Source organism: Trichoderma aggressivum (assembly GCF_033847375.1).
Source record: "Trichoderma aggressivum f. europaeum strain CBS 100526 chromosome Unknown scaffold_002, whole genome shotgun sequence".
In the NCBI taxonomy this organism is placed as follows: domain Eukaryota; kingdom Fungi; phylum Ascomycota; class Sordariomycetes; order Hypocreales; family Hypocreaceae; genus Trichoderma; species Trichoderma aggressivum.
The window spans coordinates 1418112-1436491 of NW_026946368.1; the positions used below are offsets into that span (position 1 = coordinate 1418112).

Here is an 18380-nt window from a genome sequence, read left to right on the forward strand (position 1 = left end):
CCGTGATCAGTAATCGTTAATAGCACCGCGCTCGATTATTTCCTAGGTGAGCTTGACGCTTTAGCCCTTTTATCTTGTCATCTCGGTATGGCGTACGGAGAACACCAAATAATCCGATGCCGGCGATATTTTACTATCTCCGACCACGTACGCCCTAAACAAGACGAGATATCCGTGTAACATGGCGCCAGGCTTTTCTTTTCTTTTGATCACCTGTGCATATGCTCCAAAATTTCCAATAGTCTTGAAAGGAAAAAATTACATCTCCGTGGGAGAAATGAACCCGTTGATACTTGTGAGTTTTACAGCTGGTTTATAATATGTATCATACATAGCCTCGAAGCGGCAGTACTGCGATCCAAACATCACAGTATGTATCGGAAATCTGTCAACTCGCGGTCTGTCTTATTCGAAACTTCCAATTCCTGCTCCTCAGATCCCGACACATCAGCTGGCAAGCCGTGCTTCGCATCGCGTCGCTTATTCTCGAAGATATAATAGAGGAACAAGGAGAAAACAAAGAAGGTGGCCAATCCATATCCAGCCAGCGTTGCTCTGATTCCTTTCTACATCGCATCGGTTAGAAAGATGGGGTCTTGTCTAGCAACATTAGACAACTTACAGAGTATCTCGGAGCCTGATCAGTCGAATAGAACTGCGGTCCAACAATATTCCCTGTGCAATATGCAACGAAAAGCATGCCCGACACAGTTGATCTCTTGGTAAATCCTCCCACGTTCGATGTGATAAGGCTGAGTTGCAATGGGATGTTGGCGACGTATGTCGTTGTAATCCACGATCCTCCTAGGCGTGACCACTTTTGCTGTGATGGTATAGCATATACCATTACTATACCAACAAGTGAGACAATAGTCATAAAAGCCATAATAATAGTACGTGGGATTTTGGTATATGCCGCTAGGATAGAGGATAGGACCATGGCGCCGAGCTGAAAACCGCCAGATGGCATTTGCATGAGAACCGCTGTGAGGGGATCGAATCCGAAAGAAGCGGTGATAATGCTTCCAAACTACGCTTGTGTTAGACCAGAAATCTCCAACCCAAATTCCAATTCAAGGGGTACATACCGCGGAAATACCGCCATTAGCAACAGAAACCGTAAACATCATCAAGAACAAGAGCCAAGCCTGAGGATCCAGGAGGCCTGCCATCATCTGGGGTGCCTTGAACTCGGACTTCTCCAGTATACCGGTCTTGTTTGCGACTGTACGCTGCAGACATAAAGCTCTTTCGTCTGGAGTGAGGAACCTTGCTTCCGATGGAGAGCTGGGAAGCAATAAGACCAGAGCAATACCCCAAAAGGTGGTCACTGCGCCTAGAATAAGGAAAAGAAGCTTCCAAGTCGCAACCTTGCTGGTGTTGATTTCTCCGATCCCATGAGCGACAAGACCAGAGATAATATTAGCGACAGCATTCCCCGAGAACCAGATGAGCATGCTATTCCATTTTAGTCCATGTTTAAATCCCGAAGATTGTGATCCAACTCACCGCGCTGGTTGTTCCTCGCGCTTGTAAAATAACCCTACGATCAAAGAGAAACCTGGGCTCACTGCGGCCTCCGTCACTCCTAGGAAGAATCGTACAGTCATCAGGCCGGCATAGTCTTTGGTCGCTGCATGGCACATCAACACAATTCCCCACAGCACTACTGTACTGGCGACGTATTTTGCCAGCGGGGCTCGCACCGCGAGATATGAACTGGGAAAGCTCCAAAAGAGGTATCCAAAATAGAATATTGACGATGTCCAACTATATTGTGAGCCATGAAGTCTCTGAACTTGTCAGCAACGGGTATACTCAAATTCGGCTTTCCTCCCTGTTCTCTTTTAGGAAAGAAGTGTATCTAAGCTATTGACCTACAAGATCTGTGAGGATGCCGAGTTGGGTAGCGTATGAGAGGGTTATCTTATCCATAAATTGCAGCATGTAACAGATGCCCATCAAAGGAAGGATGCTACCAATAAGTTAGCATGGAGCCAGGTATATCCTCCATTATGAGGACCATTGATCTTACTATAAGTCTATTTTCCTCACCACTCGGGTTTCCTGCTCTGGGGTTGATTCCACTCGCAAGATATCAGACACATGAACCGGCGTGCCATCATTAGCTCCTCTTAAGTCAGAGAGACTTTCTTTGTCTTCCATTCTGTCTCCAAGTTAAACCGTTAACTGAAGAATAAGGTTAATCGACTGAGAATGGACGGGCGTTCGGCCTGTGCGCCGCCATAGAAAGCCCACGATTGGCTCCAAATATTTTACAAAGAGCTACTGTCTTTGTGTCTATTATAGGCTATTTATATTGGTCGGAAAGTGTCACTATTACGACCCCTTTTCTGGCCATAAACAAGAAATCAATATTTACTCCCCTGCGTTGTAGATTACCATTTTACAAGGGTTTCTATTCAGCTTATCGCCGAATATAGTGTAGAGAGCGGTATTACGGCATGATATTTATGCGGGTAAGCATTTCGATTAGTACAAGGCGCTCAGAAACCCAGTTGGTGACAAGGATTGGTTTACTGATCGGAAGCCGATCCATCGAGGATTCATTAGTTGTTTACGCTTCCGGCGATTTTGATCGGACTTCTATTCTGACCCCCGCAGATATATGTAGGTAGTTAGTACTAAGAACATCTATCCTTCTCTTTAGATGCTGGTAGTCACTATGATAGCGAGTTTTTGAGTGCGCAAGCATCCAGGGCACAAACTTTCACGGTACAAAATTCCCAATCTGAAAACTATAGGTGAACGTATATACAGTACAGTATGAGCAGAAAGATGTTTTTGCGTGGGTCAGCTACACTACGTGATAAAATATATCAAGCTTATATACTTGTCAATAGAGCCATCAATGTAAAAGTCGAAACATTCGGAGCCATGCAAGTACAAGCATAGCGGCTAAGAGATAGCCTGGTGCCTACACAGTACTCTCGCAGCTACACCACTTCAAGAATCATCTCTCAGTCTAAGTTACCATGCTCCTTCTATCAACTTTCAAAAATTACGCTTTGTTTGAGTTTTTCTCCAGTTGTTACTCAGAGGGCTATCCGACCTTGGTTCCTCGCCAGTGTTTTCTCTACAACTCTACCATAGGCCTTATCCGCGAGCATTCTGATCGGCATCCGCCGTATTATAGGCAGCTACAGACCCTTATCGAGGAAGCAAAAAGATAAATCTGCCCCCACACAGAATTGAACTATGGACCTTTGCATTACGAGTGCAACGCTCTACCGCTGAGCTATAAGGGCGCCCGAGTATCTTCCGTAGATTTCCCGTCACTGGACCCATCGTCGTTATTTCCGATTAAGAGCTGAGAGATTCAGGAAATGATTTCTACGAAAGCCATGCTCCGTATACTTGAATGAGCTCGATACTTGGAGAGTAATCGCTGTGGAGGAGGTTGACAACGTTATTGCTGCCTTGCGACAACTACGAGATCTAGGAGCTTCATACGGGGACTTGATTCCATTAGAATATTAGAATATATAATGAGGGCTACAGAGACACTACATGGTTTCAGGTCACGAGCAGGATAAGACGTCAAAAAAGGTTGCAGCAACTCTCAAATTCTCAGACTAAGTAAATAAGCACATGGAAGTGTAATGAGGTAAGAAGCAAAACGGGATTCAAATCTCCTTCAAGAATCCCACCTCAATAAGCCTATCGGCATCGATATTGAGGTCTGCCAACTTCGTGCGCGAGTTCTCCCTCATCCACAGGAATATCCACAACACCCTTCCTCTGAAGAACTCGGCAATACGGCCAGTCATGGAATTGCGACTCTTCACCCTAATGGCTTCCTTTCCAAGAATGTACACCATCTGAGATCCGTATGCAGCCCGCAGCGTCTCAAGCTCCGTCAAATCAGGGTGGCGACCGTTGGAGATGGTCAGCTCAATTTGTCCTACCAATTCGCGCGCCAGGCCCGGGTGCAACACATCATCCATGTAACCGTGACGGAGAGTGACATTGTAGCAGTTGATAAGACCGCTCCTATGCGTGATAACGTAGCGTTCATTGAGGGGCACCGAAGGCACAGTGAGAGATCGCATGTGAAAGAAGATGACAACTGATGGCCGGGCAGCGAACTTGATGACAAAGTGCGTAAAGCATGCGGGTAGGTGCTTTGTGTCTCCAGCTTTGTCAAAAAAGATGCCTAGGCCGGGCACAGTCGAGATGGGCATGCCACCAAACACGTCATTCAGGACGAGAGACTTGGAGGATGACCCTGGGGTTGCCTGGTCCGACTTGACAAGAGTTGCAAGCGTAAGCTGATCCAGCGATTCGGCCTTCCACTGAGCCTCCTTGCCGAATCGCCACAGAGTGAAGACGGAACAAAGAATGGCAGCCAGCACAATGGTGAACCAAGCGCCCTGTGGGACCTTTTGTAGGACAGATGAGAGGTATGCGCCGTCGAGCGCGGCAAAGATCAACCAGACGGGCAGGACGATGTAGAAAGGTAGTCTCCAGACGAGGATCGCAACGAGAGCAACCATGCATGTTGTAACTATGAGCAGCGTTAGCCAAATGAACATTAATATTTCCAGAGGCGGGCAAACTCGTACTAAAGGTAACAGCAATTACACAGACACCATAGGCATTACCGAGAGATGTGGTCTATACAGTTGGTCAGCTAAGAAAGATTAAATAGGGGATGAGAAGACATACGTTGCTATATACAGCAGTGACAATGACAGTGCCAATCATTAGCAGCCAATTCGCCAGTGGAATATAGACTTGCTCGGAGAACTTTCTGCTTGTATGAACGACTTTGATATGAGGAAAATACGAAAGACGCATAATCTGGGTTAGAAGCTGAAAAGCCGATGTGATCATAGCCTGCGATGCGACAATGGCCGCAAGGATGGCCATGACTAAACCGAAGTAGAGAGTTCCAGGGGGTAGAGTGTTGAAGAAAGGGTTTGTGAAAGCCTTTTGAGTCTCATCGGTCGAAATGAACGCAGCCTGGCCAATGTACGAGAGGAGCAAGCACGGGTAAGCAAGAAATAGCCATGAAATTTGCACGGCACGCTTGCTGAAAGCGCCCAGGTCGGCAAAGAGTGCCTCCACACCGGTAAAAGCCAGAAGCAAGCCTCCCAGAGAAGTCCATCCATCCTTTCCGTTGCGGACAAGGTAAGTGAAGGCATAAGAGGGGCTGAAGGCCTTGAGAACCGTGTGATCATGCTTGACAAGGTTGTAGATGCCAGAAACCATGTTAAAGAGGAGCCAGATAGTCACGATGGGCGCGAAGCTAGTTCCAAGCTTAGTGGTTCCAAATGGTTGGATAAGGAAGAGCAACACCAAGATGGCGCACGAGATCCCAACAATGGCCGAGACGGACAAGTCAGGCTTGACGACTTCGAGGCCCTGGATGGCACCGAGGACAGATTGCGCCGGTGTTAGAACACCATCGGCCATGACCATGGAGACTCCCAGCACACCAATGAGCTGTAACATAATCTGGCTGAATTTGGAGTTCTCGAGGAAGTGGCGGAGACTCTTAGCACCAGGCTTGAGATCGTTGGTGTGGTATCTTTCCATGCGGATCATGGCGGCCTCTCTGGGATCTTTGTTTCGTGCGATGTTGGTGTACCTTGCCAGAAGACTGTATAGTGCAAAAGTACCTCCCTGACCGTCGTCGTCGGCATTCAAAACAACGAAACAGTATTTGACCGTGACGATCATCGTCAGAGACCACATAATGATGGACAAAGCACCGACAAGGTCATCCCACGAGGGTTGGCTGGAAAAGGTCGACGAGAAGACGTAAAGCGGAGAGGTTCCAATATCACCGTAGATGACTCCAGTAGCTTGGAAGCTGAGCCAGACGAGAAGGAACCCGCTGTAAGTCTACCGCAAGATCAGAGAGGAATTGACGGCGGCGACCTAACAAAGCCGCCGCCAGGGAGAAGTCGGGGATTGGGGGGAGATGAAGTGTTCCATACTTGCTTACGATGGTCCTGAAGGTCCTCTTCGGTGATTCTCCGCGCCTTTTCTTCCTCGTCTACGTCCAAATCTGCCATCTTGTCCGAAGGGTCAGTCTCCGAGGTTGACAGGTTGCCTTGTTTGGCTGCACCATGATGTGCACTATTGACCCTCATGATCGGGACGTCCCGCTCAATGTCCAAGTCGCCCATTGTTCAATATAGGGTTGTATCCAAAACACGGGATAGGTGTAGAGAGGCTTGGGGATTATTTGCACAAATGCAAATGCAAAACGTTCACATCAACACAAATGGCAACAGAAGGGGGGGCCAGATCTTTATCCCTAACGAGAGAACCCAAAGTCTGACATCACCTGGTCGTGATAATGATGGCAAATACTATTTGCCAATTTCCATTACTGCTTGCTGATAACTACCCGCAGAATTCTGTCCATTCAGGGTATCACGAGACCCTGATAGCAGGGAGTGAGGCCGCCAATCCAGTGCCGCACATCCATGCATGAGGTCCAGGCATCTGGATAGAGTGTACCGTATACATGCCCGGTGGAATATTCACGGCTCAATTCTAAAGCTTGGATAGTTCACGGCAGATGTAACGGCGACAATACATGGGTTGGATTCAGCTCTAGAACTAAAATAATTAGGACGCCACCCAGCAAAGCCCTTGGAGTTTATTATCTTTCGTTACCCTGGTTAGTGGGAAAAACAAATGCCTCATAAGCATCCATTACATGGAGGCATCACCAGGGACCTTTTGTGTTGTTGATGACGGTATCCAGTTATGAGACTTATAAGATGGATATTAAGGCCGTCTGTTAGCCCTATACATCCACGAGGCCTCTTCGGTTACATAAGCATCTGCCCACACTAGCATCTATCCTAGCGCGTGGGAAATCGCTAAGCAGTCACATCTGGATGCTCAACTTGGCGTGTTATCAGCGCCAGGCACCATTTCGGGATAGTGCTCGTGGAGGTTGGGCCCATTGCCATGTGATTTCCCTGGCCGTTTTTATCTTTGTCATCTTAGACAAGTGTAGGTTAATTGGAGGAGAATTTGCATTTGACTTGTACGAGTACTGGGATATCCCGTGTTAGTAGCATGAAGGGGTTTCCAAGTTTGAGCAAACACCCTGAGACTGCCAAATAAGGATTTCAGGTTTGATGAGAGGATTTTGATCCATTCACTGACCCTTAAATTCTTTTTATGGAGAACAAACTTACCACGAATTTTTTTTTTTTTTTTTTTTTTTTTTTTTTTTTTTTTTTTTTTCTTTTTTAGAGCGAATCCATGGTATTGGTCGCTGTCATGATATCATGGACCAACTGTGTGGCGGCAACACCTGTCTTCATGGGATTTTCCATAAAATAATAGCAAATTTTATGGAGAATGCGCAGGATTTGTCTGTCATGTGGCTGCCCTGATCATAGGCCATCAGCTACAGATGCGCATCCGTACGGCAGTCATCTCTCCTGGTGACCTAGTCGGCTTTGCTTTGCGTTTTATCTTACGATCGACGTGGCAAATGAACGGGAAAGTATCTCAACACAAATTCAAACAGGCTGGCTTTTGACCGTCGATGTGATGAGTACTCTGGATAGACCGAGCAACCGTTTTCAGGCCCTTCAAGCCTCGGATATCCTGGAGCTTCTTCACCTGAAATGGGAAGACTTGTAGGGCTGGGAGAGTGATGATCGCTGCTTAGAAATTCCCTATTGTGGAACCATATCGATTAAAAGACCGTGGTTTCCTCGAACATAACTTTGACATTTTAGTGTGACTGATGGGTAATAAATCACGGCGGTGTAGCACAAGTGCGCCGCTGCATGTGGTCATTATGGAGTTTCCGATGGACGATTCATTCAAGTCTATGATGAGTGTCGATTTGTCACATCCTACTTTTGTTTAAAGAGACGAGCTTTTGCAACGGCTAATACCTTACTCAGAATTTTATTCATGTACCTCTCGTTCGCATCTAAATCAGTAGCCCCTTTTGCATTCGGGGTGGAACTAAACATGGTCCTGACAGCTCTTGGAATGTAGTCCCACTTGGCTCTCTCTTGCGGTTCACTTCATCCTGTTGAAGTTGACGAATACATTTGATATCTTCTAGGGCCTTTTGTGTCAAATTTACGACGTCGTTGCACGATTTTTGGAGGAACGGTCGATAAACCTGACACGACATGTCCGTATCCCAAATGTCGAGGCTCGGCCGTTAGAGCCACAGCCGAAGCTCAGGGAGAGCCCAAACACAATGCACATGAGCATCGCGAGAGACAGGTAGATTGTCGTAAGGGTGTGTGAATTCAACAAAGAAGAATGCGTGTAAAATGAATATGTACTGTCTTCTGGGAACTCCATGATACCGTCGCCATGCTTGATATCAGCTCCAACCATGGTCGATCTCGGCGACGGGCTATCCTCGTGGTGCTGTTGCAGCGCTTTGGCCTCTCACCAGATGTAAAGCTGGTGGTGGGTAGGTTGTTTGCTTGACGATCGAGGAATTTCCAGTCCTTGTGGCTATTGGGCACACTTCGGATCAATAACCACTCCTCAGCCCACCTGCTCTCTAATTTCCCTACCTTTTCGTGTATCCAACTTAGACCTTGACATTCATATGTATGCGCAGTCATTCGGAACATCTGTATATTGAGCGACAAAGGTTTTCGCTAAGCTCCCTCAGCTTCAGGTGGATGCATCTGTTTCGCCCGTTAATTAGTGCTATATCGCGTTTGTTGCTTTGTCCTTCACTTTCCCGCAAGTTTGCCCCAAACAGAAGATGTAGTTATAGAATATTAATTAATATAGTATCAGTATATTTATATAGCACCGAAAAGAGAAACAGTAGGAATCCCAGCATACGTTCCGCCGCAGTATTGTTCTGTTGTCGGATCGTCCGGGAAGTTGCATTGCGTATTGCATTGAAAATCGAGCCCCGTATTTGGGTAGTTATAAGCAACAAGGATATCACCACAAGTGCAGATGGAGTCGCCTGTAGTCGTGTCAGTTCCCAGAGTGAAGTACAGTGTTGGGCCCGACGGCAAACTATAGCAGATATTGGCGCAGTCGTCGATCGAGGTTGTGAGAACCTGCTGTGAAGCGTATGGAGTTAGGCCGTACGTGCCATCGTTACTCGCGATATAGCAGCCGAGGTAACCGTACTGGTCCGTGAAACCCGCTGACCCGGGACCAGGGGGGCCTTGGGGACCGATAGGACCTTGAGGTCCAGTAGCACCTTCGGCACCAGTGGCACCTTGAGGACCTGGTAGACCTTGAAGGCCTTGGGGACCCTGAGCACCCGGTAGACCCTGAGGCCCAGCAGCACCTTCGGGTCCTTCAGGACCAGCGGCACCAGCAGGACCAGCAGCGCCGGCAGGACCCGGTAGACCTTGGAGACCTTGGAGACCTTGGAGACCTTGGAGACCCTGAGCACCCGGAGGGCCCGGTAGACCTTGAGGCCCAGCGGCACCGGCAGGACCAGTGGCACCAGCAGGACCCGGTAGACCCTGAAAACCCTGAAAACCCTGAAGACCTTGGGGACCCTGAGCACCCGGTAGACCCTGCGGCCCAGTGGCACCTTCGGCACCGGCGGGTCCTTCAGGACCCATTGGCCCAGGCTCACCATTCAATCCGTTAGTACCTGGGAGCCCGGGTGGACCAGGGGGCCCAGGAGGACCCTGAATACCATCCCTGCCATCCCTGCCATCCCTCCCATCATTACCATCTCTCCCATCATTACCATCTCTCCCATCGTCGCCATCCCTCCCATTATCACCATCCCTCCCATTATCACCATCTTTCCCATTATCACCATCTTTCCCATTATCACCATCTTTCCCATTGTTGCCATTTCTCCCATCTCTCCCATCCCTACCATCATCATCTTTATCACCATCTTTCCCATCGTCGCCATCTTTCCCATCCCTACCGTCCCGTCCATTAGATCCAGGGGGCCCTGCCGGACCTGAGGGTCCTATAGGACTTGAAGCGACATCATGATGGTTGTGGCTATTCCCGTAGCCAATGGAGCTCGGGGGTGTTGTGAAACCCGGTCGTCGGGTATTGTAGTTGTAGCTGGTCCGATCAATAGAGGCTAGAGGCCCTGCGGGACCTGAGGGCACTATAGGACCCGAAGCGGCTTCATGATATATGTGGTTACCCCCGTAGCCAACGGAGCTTAGGGGTGTGATGGAACCCGGCCATCGAGTATTATAGTCGTAGCTGGCCCGATCAATAGGAGCCAGAGGACTTGGTTGGTCTATCCCAACTGAAGTTCTACCATATGTCCCAACGGAAGCTCTGCCATAATCATGATTGGTGATATCTGGTCTGGTATCCAGCCACTTCGGCCCGGCAGGGCTGTCTGTATTACTTACGCCTCCTGCAGCTTGTTGAGCAGGCCTAGTATCGTCATCCATCACTAATACATTAATCGGTTCGACCGATGGGAAACACTGGGTGTCTATAACACACATGAGCTAATGCTTATGAGATCCGTTTCGTTGTAATCTACTCACATGGAACATTGACGAGGTTTGCCGGCGCACAGTCAGTCGGAGTGCTTGATTCGTTGAACACAGCCAGGACCTTGTTCGACGCCGACAAGCAAAAGCTGGCTTTTCCACTAGCAAAGCTCGGATGCCGCCACTGAAGAATGCCATCTTCGAGCGAGAACCCATGGTCGATGGCTCTGATGCTCGGTGTCTCGAGGAGCGACTGGTATGTCGTACCCTCGTTGGTCGCGACTATCTCTCCGTCTGCGAACAACCGGTCGCCAATCAGCGAGAAGAATGTCGCAAACCGACATTCTGTACAAGTCCCCTTTGGGAATAAATAGGAAGGCGTTAGTCTTTTGGGCCTTAGTTCGTCTAGCTGGAGGAGGAACAGAGGCTGGTTGTTGGGCTTGGGCGGAGCTCTGAAACAATGTTGGTTGTAAGCACTTTTCTTTTGCGGCAGACACATTCATACAATGGAAAGTATTGGACTGACCTAACGCCTGCTGACTCAAAACTGCCATCTAAGTAAGGAGACTCTAAGTCAGTAACCTTAAGAAGAGGTAACAGCGCCGAAAACTTGGTGGGTAAACGCATGCTCGTCCGTTGGATGTCGGTCAATGTGAAAATGTAAGGGGATGAAGACCTAAAGCTGAACAAGTGCACTCTCAGGCATCAGGGACAGGCTTCAGAGAAACGCGCAAGGAGGAAACGGGAGCGAAATTACTGCGTGCATTAAGGTAGTATTGCATTACATGTTGATAGTCTTCATGAAATCGACGTCTATAAGTACCTACACTAAGATAAGATGAAAGCAGCAACATTCAGTGCAAGTAAATTCCAATTACCCCGGAAACAGGTCGAAAACTCGTGGGGAAGATCAACATAAAAACAGAGAGCCAGAAAACTTAGGTAATTCCATTTCTCAACTGGATCAACCCTGCTGCATATAGTACACACATTCCATCGCGGCTAATGTACGCCGGTATGTCTTAAAAGTCATCGAGATGCCAAGTCAGCCGTCTTTGAAACCGGGTTTGTTTCGGATGAAAGCACATGCACCTGGCTTGTTTGATTGGTCGGCCCGATTCTTAGGAATGGACTGCAAACATCACCAGCGATGCCGAACGTAGGTCAAGCTGGATTGTGCGGTGTGAGACAAGTCGCCATGTTGCTAACTGCTTTGCTAGACCTTTGTATCGTATAATCTCACGGTCAGTTTTCCGAAAGCTTAGCTCTTGGGGATATAAGCAAGAATAGATGCAACAGAGCGGATCTCTAAACGTAGCTAGAGACCAACAACGTACTCAGATAAAGCTGCGTCCTAGGTACACCAGTAACTGCAACTGTAGACTCATATCTATCCCATCGTATCTATTTCCTGCCTACCATGCAACCAGCCAGCAGGTGTAGGGTATATTGGAAAGATGAGGGCTGGCCGTACCCATGCACGCCCTTGCATGCCAACCCGCGCGGCACGTTTGTTCCTTGGGCAACCCGGCGTACAGGCATTCAGTCATAGTCTACTTCTGGTAGCGGTGAGAATTCGGGATGCTCTATCCAGTCTAATCCGTGATAGTTACTTGGCGTCTGGGCTTCGCCATAATATTCCACAGCCCAGACAAGCTTGTAGTTTCTCAAGAACTAAGAAGTTTGCAGGCTCTATGATGGTGCATAACTATAAACGAGATCCAAGTATCTGGCTGTGTCAAGGGTAAATAGAATGTCGATATGTCGAAAAGCAGACAAATTCCGTCGATTTATGTTATACTAACCTTTAAAGCGTAATTTAGGTCCAGGGCTTTACCTGTAAATTCATAGAGCCAAGTGCGAACAACTTGTCTTGGAGTATTATGTTATATGTTATAGGAGTTAACCGAGTATATAAAGCCAGCATCGCCCTAGTTTATTCTATACTCTACTACTAATAATAATAACCAGAGCCTAACTTCCAACACAAAGTCCTCTTCTGTATTCATCTTGGCAAACTCAACTAGATCCCAGATGCATAGCACCTTGGTTACTCTTTTCGCCGCAGCGCTCTGGCTTGTCCCTGGCGTCCAGGCCTTTACCAATCCTTGTATCTATCAGAGTTACAAGTGTGGTTTTAATCTAGTCAACCACTATGGTAATTACAGTCATCTTCCTTCCGTAATACCCTTTTCTTTCAAATGAATGTCTGTCTCATGTCATTATGCTTCCGCTACACCTATAGGCTACAACCTTACCGAGCTCGCCGCTGGTGTCGCCAGTACGCCATCTATTCCCCCCCTCCCCGACGTTTTGCTTCTCCAGGTCACCTTCCGTTGCATCAACATTAGCGGAGGGATAGTCGGCAACGCGTACTGCTTTGCGGGCTGCATCGATATGAACGGTACTCTGGTCAACGACCAGTGCGTCATGTAAGCTGTCGAATCTTTCTTAAGTTCTAGTACCGACGCCATCTTTATTCAAGATGTTATGGCCCTTAAATAGAGACTATTCGGTGGTGCAAAGTTTCTAAGATTATGTATTTAGGCAAGGCTGAATCTAGAATGTTTGCCTTGAACTTGTTCCGTATATCATTAACTATGGACGAAATGTGTTTGGTTGAAGTTAGGTACTTTCAACTCCTCTCTTTTTCTCAGTAAAGTATGATAGCTCCAGCCAAGATGAAACTTCCGCCTAAACTCGCAGACCATCTCCTTTTTTTGACATCCGTGTGACACATTCATTCCTTTCTAAAGTTATGAAACGACATGACCATACCGATGGAACCAATCAAATGGTAATGGGAATCTTTGTACCTAAAAAGAAACTGAGATAAGCGATTGAAATACTATTTTTTTACCTGACTTTTTAAGGAATTAATAGATATTAATGTGATTATAACCGATCTCAAAAGGGCCCCGATTGTTGGAAATCATGTCGCTAGGGATTGGTATTTCTAACTCGCCGCGACCATGTCCCTTGAGATGGAACCTATCCAAGCCGTATATCTCATATGAAAAAAACAGAGCTTATATTGTGACCAATGAAGCTCCTATTATCTAGAGGTAAGTTTGTGCACGATATGAAGTAGAGACCGACCGAAGTCATCAAAGAAACATATAATTAACTACGCGGGGTTTCAGAAATCGCTACTCTCATTAAAAAAAACCCTGTAACATGGGGAAAAAAGAGTAGTAGCACTATCACAATTTCATGGCTCTAATCCCTCACTCCCTCCAGGCTTGCAAAATGCAAGCCTTAGCCATCGCGGCAACCACCCAGTAACCAATCCACCTTACATGGTACACATATCGTTGACGGTATTATCGCCAATCACAGCACAGTTGACAATGCAGTAAGAGTTGCCGACAATGCCACCGGCTTGATCGGTGCAGCGGTAGAGGACCTGGGCCAGCTGGGCATCTGTAATTGTCGGAGCATCGGGGTTGATATCATATGCTGCTCTCAGTTCGGCAGCAGCAGTGTATCCTTTTCGACAAGGTTAGCTTACAGCTTGATAAGAGGTAGAGGAGAAGTAGAACATACCACCGGCGATCAGTGTCGAGCCACACACATACTCCTGATAAGTACATGGCGTAACGATTTGGGCTGTCGCGACAGCAAGGAGGGTAGCAAGGCTGGCAAGATAGAAACGAGTCATTTTGTTTGTAGTAGGATAAAAATTCTAAAAAATTGAGTGGTTGATAGATTGAGGTCTGTGAGGAGAAGTGTTCTGCATTTATTGTAATTATGAGGTGTGGTTCAACGAGTATAAATAGTTACTACGACCTATTTTGAGAGTTTAACAATTGCCCTCTGCCCCATGACCATCACCATTTCCGGCGAGAATACCGGTGTTCCGAGATCTTTTAGCAGCAATGTCAAAAGACGTAGGGAGCTTGGCAAGTGTCTCAATGCCCTCGTAGTCATACACGCTTAATCGGCATTGGAGAATTGCTCTGTCTTGTGCGGAAATGGGACAACTAAGCATAAAGTTAAATTAAAAGATACGATAAATCGAACTCCATTTCCTAGAATGAGACAACAGTCTATAATGTCTGGTTACAGAATAGGATGAAGACAAAGGGGCCAAGGCACTTACACACTTGAGACTTTCCAAGCGGTGAGTGCTCAAGACGGTTAGAAAAGGCAATACACGGGATGGAATGGGACATATGATAATCAATTCTAAGTATACTAATCAAATAGCCAAGTCATAGGTATGAAAATTCGCTATCGTTTACTGTATTTTCTATATTCACAAGCACGAACTAGAGCATTCTAAACTTCGTCAAAATTGACGGTATTGCAACGTGCCGGCTTACTATATGTAGTTAATCTGATCTGACTATAATTTACAGCCACGGCAAAGTAGAACGTACAAGGGGAAAGTTCGACTTTTGGCAGCCTTAAAGAGTGATTCGCTGTGTTAGAGATCTTGCATGGCTATGTGGAAAGCGCGGCAAAAGCCGAGTTTGCAGGGTAGTGTCAATATTGGGCAGCCTATGAACATCGGGCAACTCTGGTCGGGTGACTCTGAGACCTCTTCCTAAGACATCTTTACTTAGTACAAGGTAGGGAGAACAAGCTTCGTATCAGAGTTGAATAAACCAAACATTCTCGACCCTCAACATCTGGGCCCTAAGAATGTCTTCTCGTGCCCCTCAGAGCCCTATGACGCCCTTTTCCCCAAAGTCCATTACGTCCCTAGCCCTGATCCCAAAATCGCCGATGGTCGTTTGCCCTTGCAGCCTTGTTTCAAAGGGGGATTTACTGTTCATCAGGCGGGACCGACCACCCTCGCAATGTAATGTGTGCAATCGCCGATTGGGTACCCGTGCTGTGCACCCGTAAGAAACACCAGGATCCCTTACACCGAAATGATGACAACGAGCTTGCCCCGCCACATTGTCTTGGATGGACCCGGCATTCTCTGCAATATCTACCCATGAACATGGGTTTGGGTAATGCCTTGCATTTATTTCGTCCTCGTGGTTGCTCTCGTCGCTACAAAGATGTCTCATGCTCGCCCTTATAAACCCCCATGGGGTCATAATACATGCGAGACGCACAGCTGACCGTTTAGTGAGGAAACCGTCTTGCCTAATCCCCATACTCAGATTCAAGTCGGCAGATGCATCACGTAGGATCTGCATCTCACTCGAATATCACGTCTCGGCTCATTTAGGCAGAAGGGGCTGTACATAATAGCCAGGACTCGGGCGTTGCCGTCGCACTGTCGTTCCCGCGTTCCTAGAGATTAAATCAGGAATGTTGAGCCGTTGAAGAGGCTATTTAGCGTCGAAAAGAGCTTTAGGCCCGGCGATCTTCTGAATTGAATAACAGCGATCGTTGACGAGCCCAGCTAGCCCAGTGTTTCAGTGCTTCCAGGCTCTCTACCTCCTCTCTTCAACCTGCTTTCCCAGGGGTTTATTCTCAACCAGAAACACCCGTTATCATCCGTGTGGAGCATTTGCAAGGACGACACAGAGGAGAGACTGCTCGCCAGATACCGACCTGAAGGGACAGGCGACGGATCGTCGGTCTATATCATGCAGGTATGTTCAGCGCAAACACTAACCTTATTTACAACTCAAATCGGAACAGACATCAGTGGGTAATAAAGAACATGGCTTGATTGACGAATATTGGAATGAAAATGTCTAGACGACGGGGAATTCTACTACAGTGAAAGAGAATTTTGATTTGGTCTTGGGGACTCGAGGAACTCTCCAAAGGCAGCTTTCTTCTTGCACAAGATTTATCCTGCCTGAATAGGTCACGAACGCCTAAATTTGCATACTTATTCTGTGTTCCTGCTCATCTAGGCCTATATGCCGTTCTGTCTTAAATCTGTAGACTCATAAGCTCAGGTGCATTCCAGGCCCTAAGCGATGACTTCGTGTTACAATCTAACTCAGTAAAGGTATGTACCCTAGGGAGAGTACGGTTAAGTCTACATACTAATGAGAGCCGAGCTTCTACTGCCTTACGGGAGTACATACCACAAAGGTCGTGAGAATAGGGGGTTTTCACAAATACAAAGATATAAGTCTAAGTAGGAATGATTAAATAACTAGATACGGAGGTTTATTTAATAACACTCCTTGAGATAGTTTCACAAGGCTAACCGTTACTAAAGTGCTCAGACTAAACGTAAGCTACATGTTTTATTTTACCCTTCCACACTTGTGGCTCTAACCGCTTCAACACTACATCCAAATATCATACGATTAGCGGCCCTACTCCCAATATATCAACTAACCATATCCCATCGTAGCTGTCGTAGCAACAAGCCCACGAGACTGGGGCTACTTGGCTTCCCAGGAGATCATTCTCACCAAATTGTTGATTCACAGATTCCCAGCAGAAAGGGTCAGACATAAGTCACCTGACCTCCCCCAGGGACTCAATCTCACCAGGTCTTTGCTCCCCAGATTCCCAGGTAAAAGGTTGAGACATGGAGGCTTCCAGGGCCACTACGACAGACCAGGCCACGAGCTTAGTGCTCCTGCAGATGCGGAAAGTCACGGGAGCTAGGACATTTCTCAGAGTGCGGGATAACCCAAGGCTTCCTCCCAGACATTCCTAACACTGAAACAAAAACGTCATAATTCCGAGATTCCACAGGCTATTAAGAATTCCAACAGTGTGTAAGTTTGCCCGTATGCACGACCGTCAACCGAGACAGATTGAAGAGGGCTTGTCCGCGATTTTTACTGTCATATTACCCATATAAAGATCTATGTATTTAGATACTTGGTAAGCCAAACAAACCAGTAAGTCTTCTGTGTAACGATCTATGAAATAACAAGAGGCCAATAACCTAAAAATATTACTCACACACGCATATATATACTCCATTTCATAGCACTTGTTAGACAGTGTGGAATGATACGCCGTGAACATAGCACTATTATGGAAGCTTACAATAACATCAATTGCAAGGTTAAGCCTTACAATACTAGCTGATAATAAGATTGCTCAATTGTACCCTATCCCCCCTGCTAAGAAGGTGCGGAATAGCAAAGTTAGTAAACTGCAACGCTCAAATAACAAGGCCTTATGGTTCACATATATAAATTACATCACGTCAAATACTACTTAAATTCCATTATAAGGCAGAAGTCAATGAAGATTATATATTTGCTTCTCAACTTTCTTATTCAATCTTCATTCCTATTAATCTGACCCTTAATAACAGAAGTGGAATGTCTGGTCACTCTCAAACGAATATGTACTCACCATGCGAGGAAAGGAATGTGTAGCATACTATAAACTCAATTTGTAACAATATCTTCTAGGTTTTTGATTTGGGAAATAAAGCCATTTTTTCCAATTATTTTTTCCCCTAAAGTATTGACATCTGTTTTGTGTCCTGGGGGAGGGTTCCCTAACTGAGTGTTTATTCCTCTAGGCGTCAATAGGATGTCGGCTGGTTACACAATCCAGTACGGCGATCAAGGCTGCCATGCTGTGAATACAGATGGAAACTTCAGATTTGGGCCTTATGTGACTCAAAAAGTCCTCACGGCATCAGTAGACGACTATGCAAGCTTATGTGCTAGTCAACTTACTGGTAATACTCTTAACTGTTCGCTTGGTAGAAGTTCAAGCGGAGACTTGGTCTGCACATGCGTTAATGTAATCACATCTAATGACAATAGGTATGTAGGAGTGTATTTTTCGTGCAACTCTCCATATTGACTATCTGGAACACCTGGTTGTAGGATTTGCTGTGATAGCCAATTTGGTGATGACCCACTGGTTTTTATGTTTGCGGCAATCTGATTTTAGATTTCCAAACTTTTTAAATATTATCGAGTTTCTTCTGTAACATATCGATATGTCATTGATAAATATAACTGATTTCAGCAGTACATTAGGGAGCCACTGATAATACTATACGCTAGGCAATATATATTACTAAATGTAATAGACTGGTTCGTATAT

General features: G+C 46.5%; 5 protein-coding genes across 5 annotated transcripts; 1 reads left to right on the forward strand and 4 right to left on the reverse strand.

Moving 5' to 3' along the window:
• Positions 1-365: 365 nt before the first annotated feature.
• Triagg1_806 (uncharacterized protein) lies at positions 366-2126 on the reverse strand (the record flags this gene model as incomplete). The annotated part of the gene is made up of 6 exons (XM_062895147.1): positions 366-566; positions 623-1030; positions 1089-1458; positions 1510-1793; positions 1882-1975; positions 2056-2126. 6 exons carry the CDS (start codon positions 2124-2126, stop codon positions 366-368), a joined length of 1428 nt encoding a protein of 475 aa, XP_062760030.1.
• A 1521-nt stretch (positions 2127-3647) lies between these two features.
• On the reverse strand, positions 3648-6158 carry Triagg1_807 (uncharacterized protein; the record flags this gene model as incomplete). Its single annotated transcript, XM_062895148.1, has 4 exons — positions 3648-4528; positions 4587-4638; positions 4690-5871; positions 5967-6158. 4 exons carry the CDS (start codon positions 6156-6158, stop codon positions 3648-3650), a joined length of 2307 nt encoding a protein of 768 aa, XP_062760031.1.
• Positions 6159-8783: 2625 nt separating this feature from the next.
• On the reverse strand, positions 8784-11054 carry Triagg1_808 (uncharacterized protein; the record flags this gene model as incomplete). Its single annotated transcript, XM_062895149.1, has 3 exons — positions 8784-10426; positions 10482-10879; positions 10954-11054. 3 exons carry the CDS (start codon positions 11052-11054, stop codon positions 8784-8786), a joined length of 2142 nt encoding a protein of 713 aa, XP_062760032.1.
• Positions 11055-12461: 1407 nt separating this feature from the next.
• Triagg1_809 (uncharacterized protein) lies at positions 12462-12863 on the forward strand (the record flags this gene model as incomplete). Its single annotated transcript, XM_062895150.1, has 2 exons — positions 12462-12585; positions 12673-12863. 2 exons carry the CDS (start codon positions 12462-12464, stop codon positions 12861-12863), a joined length of 315 nt encoding a protein of 104 aa, XP_062760033.1.
• An 859-nt stretch (positions 12864-13722) lies between these two features.
• Positions 13723-14088, reverse strand: Triagg1_810 (uncharacterized protein; the record flags this gene model as incomplete). Its single annotated transcript, XM_062895151.1, has 2 exons — positions 13723-13916; positions 13974-14088. 2 exons carry the CDS (start codon positions 14086-14088, stop codon positions 13723-13725), a joined length of 309 nt encoding a protein of 102 aa, XP_062760034.1.
• Between the last annotated feature and the right edge of the window lie 4292 nt (positions 14089-18380).